The sequence below is a fragment of the Manis javanica genome, chromosome 18, assembly GCF_040802235.1.
Source record: "Manis javanica isolate MJ-LG chromosome 18, MJ_LKY, whole genome shotgun sequence".
Taxonomy (NCBI): domain Eukaryota; kingdom Metazoa; phylum Chordata; class Mammalia; order Pholidota; family Manidae; genus Manis; species Manis javanica.
This window is the reverse complement of record NC_133173.1, coordinates 14,755,588-14,767,675: the sequence shown is the minus strand read 5'-3', so window position 1 is coordinate 14,767,675 and position 12,088 is coordinate 14,755,588. Positions and strand designations below refer to the sequence as shown.

The 12,088-nt window shown below is 42.5% G+C and overlaps 1 protein-coding gene across 6 annotated transcripts in view; it reads left to right on the top strand.

Annotated features, from left to right (window-relative positions):
- Positions 1–12,088, top strand: part of ADAMTS17 (ADAM metallopeptidase with thrombospondin type 1 motif 17) — a 313,719-nt gene that overhangs the window by 220,433 nt on the left and 81,198 nt on the right. For all 6 annotated transcript variants that reach the window (XM_037000598.2, XM_073227012.1, XM_037000599.2 and 3 more), the window contains one exon: positions 6,486–6,566. In XM_037000598.2, coding sequence (XP_036856493.2) covers positions 6,486–6,566 — 81 coding nt within the window. The remainder of the gene's footprint in view (positions 1–6,485; positions 6,567–12,088) is intronic.

The following is a 12,088-nucleotide window of genomic DNA, read 5'->3' as shown; positions in this document are numbered from 1 at the left end:
CTACAGCTAACCAGTTAAGACCTTGTATATATGCACAAGAAGACATGTGCAAAGTTGTTCATTGCAGTATTTTTTTTAGTATCTTTGTAGAGATATAATTCATACACACAATAAAATACACCCATTTACAGTGTGCAATTCAGTGGGTATTCAGTACATGCAAAGAGTGGTGCAACCATCATCACAATCATCCAAAACAAAACCCCGTGAGTGTTAGCATCACTCCCTGTCTCCCTCCTCTGCCCTAGACAGCTACTTTCTGTGTCTATTTGTCTGTTCTGAACATTTCATACAAATGATATCATATAATACCTGATCCTTTGTGACTGGCTCCTTTAACTTGGCATAATATTTTCAAGGTTCATCCATTGTAGCATTTATCACTGCTTCATTCTTTTTACTGCTGAATACTATTCCATTGTGTGGAAATACTGGATTTTTAAAATATGTTTATCAGTTGATGAATATTTGAGTTGTTTCCACATTTTTTGGATATGACAATGCTGTTAGAAACATTTGTATATGTTTTGTGTACAACATGGACATATGTTTTCATTCTTCTTGGGTATGTGCCAAGGAGTGGAATTGGCAGGACATAACTCTTCTCCAAAGTGCCTGTACTCATTTTATATTCTTACTAGCAATGAATGAGGGTTCCAGTTTCTCCACATCCTCACCTGCACTTCATGTTATCTGTCATTATTGTTAGAGGCATCCTAGTGGATGTGAAGTGATATCTTACTGTGGTCTTGATTTGCATTTCTCCAGTGATTAACAATGTTGAGCATCTTTCCATGCTCATTGGCTATTCATATGTCTTCTTTGGAGAAATGTCTATTAAAATCCTATGCCTATTTTTAAATTGGATTATTTGTCATTTTATTATTGAGTTGTAAGCATTATTTATATATTCTGGATACAGTTATTTTATCAAAATGATTTGCAAACATTTTCTTCCAGTGTATTAGTTTGCCTCTCCACTTTCTTGGTGGTGTCTTTTGAAGCAAAAAGTCCTAAATTTTGATATAATCCTCTTTTTTTCTTTTTGTTGCTTGTGCATTTGCTGTCATATCTAAGAAACCATTGCAAAATCCATAGTCAAAAAGACCTACCCCTATGTTTTCTTCCATGAGTAGCTTTTAGGTTTAGGTTTATCTGTGATCCATTTTAAGTTAGGTTTTTTGTATGGTCTGAAATAGGAGTGCACCTTCATTCATTTGTATGTAGATATACAAATGTCTCACTGTTGAAAATATTATTCTTTTCCCACTGAATGTTCTTTACACCTATATTTTTTTTAATCAATAAGACATTTATATCTAGACTCTCAATTATATTCCATTGATAAAATGTCTTTCTTTATGCTAGTGCTAGTACCGCATTGTGTTGCTTACACAGCTGGTTGGAAAACTTTGAAATCAGGAATTATCAGTTCTCCAACTTTGTCCTTTTTAAAGATTATCTCAGCTATTCTGGGTCCCTTGTATTTCCATATGAATTTTAGAATCAACTTGTAATTTTTGGCAAAAAAAAAAAACTGCTTGAATTTTGATAGGGATTGTGTGGAATCTGCAAACCAATTTGCGAAGTATTTCCACCTTAACAATATTAACTCTTCGGATCCGTGAGCATGTCTTTCAATTTATTTAGATCCTTTTTAATATCTTTCAACAATATTTTGTATTCCTTGGTGTAGAAACTTTGCACATCTTCTGTTAAATTTATTCTTTTTGATGCTACTTAACTTGAATTTGTTCCTTAATTTCATTTAAATTGTTCATCTCTAATGTATAGGAATGCAGTTGATTTTTGTATGTTGATCTCCTATCCTGCAACCTTGCCAAATCTATTCCAATAGATTTTTGTGGATTCTTTAGGATTTTTTTCTATATAAGATCCTGACATCTGGACATAGAAATAATTTTATTTCTCCCTTTCCAATCTGGGTGCCTTTAAAAATCTTCTTTGTGGTTGATTGACATAGAACTTACAGGACAATGTTGAATAAAAGTAGCAAGAGTAGACATCCTCTTTTTCCTGACTGAAAGAAAGCAGTAAGTCTGATGTTAGCTGTGGGTTCTTTGTAAATGATCTTTATCAAGTTGAGGAAGTTCCCTTTTATTCCTACTTTGAGTGTTTTTATCATGAAAGGGTACTAAATTTTGTCAAGTGCTTTTTGTGCATCTATTGAAATAACAAAGTGGTTTTGTCCTTTATATAGTAGGTAACGTTAATTGGCTTTTATATGTTAAACCAACCTTGAATTTCTGGGATAAATTATATTTAATCATGGTGTGTAATCCTGTTCATATGTTGCTCTCTTAGGATGCTAGAATTTTGTTGAAGGATTTTGGGTGCATATTTATATGTGATATAGCACTGTTTCTAATAGTGAACATTTTGAAACAACTTAAGTGTTCATCAGTAGGGGAATAGTTACATAACTATATAGTAACTTAAATGAAAAATGAAATAAAGCTATACTTAATCATGTGGCTAAATCTCCGAGACATATTATATATATATTTTAAAAGGTAGTATAATACAATAGTTAGTTATAATTTACTTCTAACACTTATATAGAATATAGACAAATATAAATATGAAAGTATCATGTGGATACATATATAAATAATATCTGAATGAATAAAAAACAAAACTGTTGGTGACAGTTCCCACAGGGGAAGGAAGTGAAATTAAGGGAAATTGAGATATATGTGTTATTATTAAAAGACTTAGAATGAGAAAATATACATGTATACTGGTGTACCTTTAAAATACATAAATTTTTAACAAAAATAAAAATTAACTCACTGATACACATAAACCTTGGTCCTAACAAATTTTACTATAAATCAAGGAAAAGTTCTATTAGCCCACAACAATGTCCTGTCCCTCTCTACCACACAAACCTGCTGCAAGCAGCTAATACAATTAGAACTTGTGTCACCTAAAAATTTGTAATAAATTTAGAAAGAAAATTAGCATAGGATCTATACAAGTATACTGTAATAGAAAAAGGACACATGGGACAAGGAGAACAAGTGACTGATTTTTTAAAAATACTAGCAAAATATTACCAAGGAGAAGATGAAAATTAATACCAAACATTATTGCCATAAATTCCAAAAACTCATTAAACAATAGCCTCAATAAAACAAGAACTCATAGTTAAGCTATAAGACCTCAAGGCATTATGATTGGCACACATGGTGTGTATGAGGGTCACGAGGAAGACTGTGTAGCACAGAGAAGACAAGTAGTGACTCTATGGCATCTTACTACACTGATGGACAGTGACTGCAATGGGGTGTGGGGGGGACTAGATAATATGAGTGAATGTAGTAATCACAATGTTTTCCATGTGAAACCATAAGAGTGTATATCAATGATACCTTAATAAAAATAAAGAAAGAAAGGAAAGTGACATAAAAAAAAAGATGTAAGACTTCAAGGAGAATACAATGAAGCAACAGAGGGAAATGAAACATGACTTAGCAGAGCTGAGGAAAGATGTATAGGAAGAAAACGAATCCGTAACGGAAACCAAGTCCACACAGAAGCGGAGGAAAGTGACGTTGCTGAGAACAGGAGAAGTGTGAAGAGCAAGACTGAGAAGAATGAATGAAGCAAAATGGAAATGAGCCAAGAATCCGAAAGGTTAAGAGATTAAATGAGCACTGTGGGAGAAAAGGAGATCAAACAAATAATTCAGTGCCCCTGAAAAAGAAAGCCAAATAGATCAGAAGACTATAGATTTGAGTATAATTTTAATATATCCTGTGTCCCAGGAAAAAATTTAACTATGAATAGCCTAATAGTTATGAGATTTTAAAGGGAAGAATCCTCTGAGCATCTTTTCCAAATTCTCTGTAGAAGGGGAAAAACATCCGATAGGCTTCTCCACACTAACGTTAATGGAGCAGCTCATGCAACGGTCCCAGAGAAAGAAAATGTGACCCCAAAATTTTATACCAGCCAAACTGGCATTCAAGTATAAGGCAATGAACAATAATTTTTTTTACTATATCATCTTTCAGAAAATATAATTCCCACAAGCCCATATCAAAGAGAACAAACTTAGAGCAAGCAAGAATTTATTGAAGGAACTGCATAAAAGGAACGTGGTTTTTTTTTAGGACTAAGACTAAAGCAACTACAAGAATTAGTAAAATTAGCAAAAGGTGAATATAATAAACCAATACAATGTAGGGGTGATACAATAAAAGTTGAATGGGATGTGAGAGAGTGGAGTATGGTATAATTATGCTGATTTCTTCAGCTTTTAATATCCAGGGATTAAAATGTTTCACTTACAGCTGTTAAGTCACATAACAGGAATGTAAATATAATTAGAGATTTACAGGAAAACATCAGAATAAAAAAGAAATAACAATGAACGAAAATAGTTTGGCACAGGAAGGACAAAGCTAAGAATCTGACCCACACACTCTATTAGTCATGAGGAGAGTGATTCACAGTTAAACTGCTCTGAAGCCTTTGTGTTGTTATCTGGGAGAAACACAGTGATATCTCAGTAGATGCAGTAAAGCTCTTGATTAAGTTCAACACTTCTTCAGAACAAAAGCTCTTAGCAAACTAGGATAAAAGGGAACCCCTTTTACCTGATAAATGATAGGTATCATGTTCTCACAGCAGACATAATTTTCAGTGGAAAAGCTTTGGAAACCTTCCTCGGAGCATCCTCCCTAAGACAAGGATGCCACAGTCTCAGCTTACATACCATGTGGTTTTGTAAGTTCCAACCAGAACGGTGAAAGGAGAGAAACTAAAGGCATAAAGATTCAAAGGAAAAAATACAACTGCCATTTGGACAGATGTTTCAGTTATCGACATAGAAACCCAGCTGAAATACACAAATTACTATAAATAATAACAGTGTTAGAAAGGTACCTACCTACAGGATATCATCTTATAAGGTCAACATGCTTTCTACTACATCCTTTTATATTTGAATTTTGTACCTTGGACACCTATTGCCTAGCAAAACTTCAAAGTTGTCCCTCATCTTTTAAAACCATGTACAATACCCTTTTCATGTAAAAAAAAAATGTGTGTATGTTTGGTTTGAATTATCATGTACAGTTTTTATAATAAAAATGAAGCCATTTTTACTGTGAGAAAATGAGGAAATCCTTCAAAATAGATATTTCCATAATCTCTGCACCATCAGACCCAGAAATCTCTTTTTTAAAGCTCCCTTGCTGATTGTGGTGATCACATTTGGGAATGACAGGGGTAGGATTCAGCATCTAATTTGGAGTCATCATCTAAATTGCTGAAGCAAACGCACATTACCCTTGTCTAAAACCCAGATGAAAATCAAAACAAAATAATTACCAGCCTGCATTTCAGAATCTCATCACAACACTGAGCTCATTCATTGACGCAATTGCCGTTTACCAGGCGTCAGCCAGTCACTGACCTCCACCCTGGCAGCCTCAGCCATTTCCTCCCCACATCTTTACTAACCACCTGCTGTTCTGGGCACCTGTGGGGCCATAGCATGAGCCGAGGGAGGCCCCGGTCTCTGAGGGCCTCCTGTCATACTTAGAAATACTCACGGAAATGGACGTAAGTGTCCAGGGTGATAGTTGCAGAAATGCCCGACGGGCCATAGAAACAGAAAACTTTGCACTGTGTGTTAAGGCGCTGGTTTTGTCACCGGGCACGTAGCTTAGCTTCTGCTGTCATCTCGTGGACTTGGGTAAAGTTCAAAGTACAGTACATCAAGGATGCAGAGGAAGAGGCCAGGGGCACTCAGAGCCCATGCTCCAGGGACCTGCTGCTCCCACAGAATCCCAGGCTGTCCCAGCATGCCAGGGCTTCTTGAGGCAAGCACCACAGATTGAGTGGCAGAAACAACAGACACTTGCTGTCTGACAGTTCTGGAAGCTAGACGTCTGAGATCAGCTTTTCGGCAGGGTTGGTCCCTTCCCAGGCCTCTGTCCTAGCTTCTGGTGGCTTGCTGGCAATCTTTGGTGTACCTTGGCTCTAGACGCATCATCTTGATCTCTGCTTCGTGTTTACATGGAGTTCTGCATGCATGTCTGTGTCCAAATGTGTCCCCTTTTCTAGAAGAACACCAGTCATATTGGATTAGGGGCCCACCCTGCTCCAGGATGACCTCATCTTAACCAATTATATATTCCATGGCCCCATTTCCAAATAAGGTCACATTTGGAGGCAGTAGGGGGTTAGGACTCCAACCTATGAATTGGGGGAGGAGGGTGGAGACACAATTCAGCTTGTAACACATGCAGGTGTTACCCTCTGAAATTTGGGCTTCCAGGAGATTCTGGCCACAGGAGAACATTCCTTGTTAGTTGACTATGGGTTTCTTAGTGCTGTCCAAGCCCACAGGCTCTGAAATCACCATGAGGGTGTAATAAGGTAGATTTTGGTGGGGGCTGCTGCATGGGCCTCTGATCTTGGGTTCACTTGTGTGTTATTTGTTACTACAGGTTATATTGAAGCTGCTGTCATTCCAGCTGGAGCCCGGAGGATTCGAGTGGTGGAGGATAAACCTGCTCACAGTTTTCTGGGTAAAACAAATGTGATTTCTCTCACAGTCTGTGTTCTGAGAACTGATTTGGATGCACAGGCTGGTGGTTTGGCTCAGCAGCATTCTCCCTGGCCATTGGTTTTATACTCGTATTTTAGGTGTAATGATGTAAGTAATCAGGGTGGACCAGGCAGGGCTGTCATATTTGGCTAAAGTACGGCTATGCCCCCAAGGTGGGTGATGGGGAGGATCAGTAGGAAACACCAACTTGGGACAGGAAGGAAGATGAGAGAGAGTGAAGGAAGTTGTGCGGGACTGAGGAGCTTATATCCCCCAGGGTAGCCCTAGCAGAGCTCAGAGCAGCTTCAGCCTGAGCAGTGTGGATACATTGCCAAACATGCAGGTAGCCCCTGGAGGCGCTCAGTGGCTCTGGGTGGGTGGCTCCTTAGCTAGAAAAAGAGTAACAGCCCTATTTCCCCCAATGGAAACTCGAAAGGACACTGATTTTTACTAAGTACGTGCATCCTAAACTCCTAGTGGCCAACGCCCTTGACTTCAGGTACAAGTGCCTGTTATCTTCCTGCAGAAAGTTTGGGTTCCATTCCAGACTGGTCTCATTGCCTTGGACAGAACCATACTGAAGCCTAAGAATTGTTCAGTTGAACCTTCCATTAGCCACAGAAGATCTTCCGAGTTCATCCTAAGCTCAACTTCCAGCCTCCCCATCAGCCCCCACAAAGCTTAGCCTGGCACTCGAGCCCCAGGGCAGTTAGAGTGCTGGGCTGATGTGTTAGTGTTATTTTTGCTGCCACGGGGGCCAGCAGGGCCCCCAGGAGCCGCCTCTGCTCTTAGTTCACTGAGATGGGACATGCTACGACCCTTGTCCTCCTGCCAGCCCTGCTCCCATGTTCCTGTCTTAGGTAGGATTTCAGCTGGAGGGGACCAATCTACTGAGGTGCCCCTCTCTGGAACTTCCTCATATTATAATCTCTTGGTCTGTGTTGCAAGGTGCTGTCTGAGATTTTTTACAATATGCAAGACATGATCTCTCTCTGCCTTCAAGCTTAAGAATTGTAATTTTGGCTAAAATGGAGTTACTCATGAAATGATTTTATTTCAACTTTTATCACAGATTTTTACAAAAGTTATATCTTTGTCCACATTCCTGCCATTGTAGATACAGAAGTATCTTTCTTTGAAATGGTCTAATGAGACAGACACAAAAGAAACTTCTAATAGGCAAGATTATAATGACCCCCATCCTATTATTTAAGAGTGAGGAACCACTTACAGACACTAAGATAATCCTCACATTCCTGCCTTGGGAAAGGCAGGAGTAAGGACAGGAACTCTTGTTTCTAAGTGTCTACACCACAGCTCACCAGTAAGCAGACACCTGGGGGTCCCTAGTGTGTCTCGGGCAGCTTTCTCACCTGTCACCCACCTTGCCTCCTGAGGCCATAAGAGCTGCCACTGCTCCTACTGCCAGGGTAGGACCTTGTGTCCCTCAGGTTGACATCCACATTGGTCTTCATCAGTCCGTGGTTTTTTCCACCTCCCCAGCATGGACTCCTTCCCAGTCTAGCCTGGCACTCTTTTCCGTAACTATCCCAGCTGTCACTCAAATAGAAAAACGCTTATAAATGCTTTCTGAAATAGGGGCAAAGTATTGCTATGCCTATTTCACTGCTGGTTTTGGCTGCTTCTTCAGAATGATGGCCTTTTTTCTAATTTCTCAAAGAGCCCACCCCCTCTCTACCCACCTAAGGAAATTGGATCAACTTCAGCATTTGCTTCAGAAGCCCCAGCACTTAGTGTCACACCCAAAAGTTGCCCTTCCCAACTGGTACGTTGGCCCTCCCCTACCTGGAGATGATGTTTCTGCTCCCCAGGGGCTCTAGGCCTCTGTGGAAGGCTGACACCACCGTTGACCCTCAATCAAAAATCATAATCCCAGTATCCCAGGAGCTGTGTTATTCCAAGGTTGACTTCCCGGTTCTTCCAAGAAGCACCAGCAAGTTCCTTAGCTTCCAGTCCCAGCTTCTGAGACTTGCCAGTACCATTCTCCCACCTGTCCTCTGCCCCAGGTATCTGGCAAAAACAGGAACACTGTTTCCACAAGAATGATGGAAAAATGTCAGAGTCCTTTAGTTCACTCAACTCATTCCTATAGTAAAAACAAGCTGTTCACTGGACCCCATTTTAGGGCCAGCAAGTAAATAGTGGGCGCTGCCTGGAGGAGCGAGCGCTCATGACAATCCCTCTTGGCTCCTGACGCCTGAGGGCCACACACAAACAATATCACTGCCATTGACATTGGTGGCTCCCAGTCACTGAGCCCCACTCTGCTTTGCAGACCTAACCGTAGTCCCCCCAGATATAGGGCAAAGTATTGCTGTGCCTATTTCACTGAGGAGGAAACCGAGTCTCCAGGGGTTCAGTGGCTTGTCCAGGCTCCTCACTCCATCTGGGCCTGCTGCAATCCACAGAGGTATTCCATCAGGGCTGGAAATCAATGGATGGGATGATTTTCCATTGGAGAACACATGTTAAACCTGCCCATCGCTACTAACTACATTGTGAGGATGTCAGAGAAGCAAACATCCATCCAGAGGAGACTGGTTCTGAGCTGGGTTGCAGGGTGACTTAGCTCTGCTGAAGCACTGGACCCCCGTGGGAGGCTGAGGCCAGCTTTTCTCCCCTTATCTTATTCACAAACCAAAATCCCAGTGTCCCAGGACCTGGTGCGTGCACAAGGGCAAATCCAAAGGTGGTCCCTGCTCATTATGTTTCTAAAGTTAGTTCAAACAAGCCTTGTTTCCACTCGGGGCTGGGTGCTTTGGAAATCGACCCGGCGTAACTTTGAATTACTCTCACATTTGCTGGGAGCAGTTCCTGAAGAATTTCACCCCACCTACCTTCAGCCCACGCTGCCTGGCTCTCTGCTCAAAACCACCTGGAACAGGAAATGCCTCTGCACTTTGCATCCATAGCTAAGAACAGAGCTGGCAGAACTCTGAGTGGAAATAAAAGGAGCTGACTCAGTGCCAGGATTAGAAGTAGGTTGACTGTGGGTCAAGTCTTCCAGTGGAATCCAAGAGGGAGAGAGACAGAAAGAAACCGTGCTTCTGTACAGCACCATGCAAGAGGGGGGCAGTGGGCAGGGTCAGACCTCTTACATCTGCCGCCCGCCAGTTCCAAAGATGAGCTGCGCCCTCCCATCAGGAATGCCCCCTTCTCACTCCCCAGAATGGCTCATGACCTTCTCCTGTGGTGCCCAGAAGTCCAGGGATGATGTGTATATGACCACAGGGAGAAAGAAGGGCCCAGGAGGGAGATGGGCATTTGCCACATGACCTCACATCTGGGCCAATGAGGAGGTTTTGTTCTTAGCAAGGGAGAGCATTTGCCCATATACATCCCTGCAAAAGTCTCTCTACAGGTTGAGAGGTTTCAGCGGCTTCTAAGCAAAACACACAAATGCAAGCACTGTTAACACTTTGGACAGTGGTTTAAAGCATCCAACCTCTTAACCCAGGCTGAGCCAGCAAGTGAAAATTACCTCCCCAGCCAATCAGAACTTCACACATGAAATTAAGTCGCTTGGGAATCCCCTTTGTTCTTAACTCCATCGTTTGCCTATCAAATTAGAGCATTTATAAGTATCTTAATAGCACTTCTTGAATTTCTCGGCCTGAAAGTCCTAATTTCAAATACAAACTAATCTTAGAATGCTTACAAACAAAGAGGGCATTGCATACATCCGTTGATGCCCAGGGATTGAGAGGGACAGAAACTTGGCGGCCCAAAACTTTGGGGTCTTCTTTAGGAAAAAGAGTATATTATATACAGGGTCTTGGAAAGGACTCATGCACATGAGAGGCCCTGGGGCTCTGGCCTCATTGGCTTTGGGAACCCCTGCCCTGTGCAGCTCCCTCTGGGTGGAGTGGGCCAGGAGGTGATCTTCATGCTCACTCCCTGGAGCTGATTAGGCCCCATAAAGTGGTTTTCTCATTGGACTCCACACTGAACCTATTTATTCACTGCTAATAAAGAGCTTGAGATCCTGACAGAATCTGTGAGGCTGCATCTTCCCCTTAAAGGAATGTCAGGGGCTAAGTCCTGATTTTAGCAGGAAGTTACAGTTTCTAGGCATGAACCATAGCAACCTGCAAATTTTGAATCTTGCTTCTTGGAACTACTGACCTATTTTGAACTCTGCCTCTGTGTTTTCCTCCCACTGCAAAATGCATGAAGGATTGTTGTCATGATCAAACTTTCCTGAGGAAGGGGGTACCAGCTTTCCAGTGGGGGGCCAAATAGCAGTTGTAAAACTGTGTTTGTAGTGCCTGCAAGCTTGCAGCCACTGTGGAGGCTGGCCGTAAAGTTTGCCTATGCCAAGTTTATCCTTAATGGGTCCATGAGAGTGTCCCCTCCTCCCACCAAACATAGCCCCCGAAGCTATGATAGTGTAGGATTTCACCAGCTCAGCAGCTCCAGACCACAACCCCCAGTGCAAGGAGAGGTGCCTTCGGAACTTGTGGGAATATCCCAGCAGCAGTGTGTGGCTTGGGAGACGCGTCTCTGTCGCGTCTCTTTCTAGGGATGCATTCACTGAGATCAGGTGGATAACTTGAAACCCACTATAGTGGGGGCATTTACCCCTTAAGTAGCAAGCTCTAGAAATCTAGACCTCTTTCCCCAGAGAGCTTGTCACCAGCACCTCATTGTCTGGAATATTCCTCCATACTTAGCTGCTGGCCTTATTCTGGAACAGCCGGTTAGCCACAGCTTGCCTCCCTCACTTCCCTTCCCCCTCTTCCTTGAGCACACCCACCCTGCAGACCACCTCCTGAGATGTCTCCTCCACCCACCCTTCTCAGCGCTCCCCGCTACTGATAAGCAAAGCCTGATCAGAGGGTGGCATGCCCCAAGCCCCAGCTGGCTCTCCATATGTCTTCTGAATCCTCCCACAATGGGTGCCTCTGCCGACTGGAGCTGGGCTCTCCAGGCTGGCCCCACACCTCTACGCAGCGTCTGTGCAGATGGTTCTATAATCATCCCCAGGTGTGCCCTCCTGCACTCCAGACCTCACAGATGTTTGACTTTTGGCACAGAGGCGGGATAGTTTTCAGTTTATAATTCAGCAAGTCATTTTCAAGCACCTTGCAAAAATGGTCAGAGAAATGCACAAACAAGGCTGAGCGCAAACGAGCCGCCTCATCCTGAACATTAGTGCCAGACAGGCAGAGACCCAGGTGACGGTTTAAGGCATGGATAGAATGTGCCAGGCCTTCTCAGTCTTGGGGTAGTAAGCCCATGTCAGTAAGGATCCTCCGATGGTCTCTAGGAGCGCCCACTAGCGGTCTTCTTTTGCAGCCTCTCCTGCACCTGTCATGTTTAACGTTTTTTAAGCACCAGCCTCCAAGAGGCACATGTGAAAGCCAAACCCGGCTTCAGGCACTGCTGGATTCAAAGGCCTAACAAATGACATCATGGAAGTGATCTCTGTCTAGCCTGGCCCTGCTGTCCTCTCTCCATTCACCTTATTCTGGGGGTCTC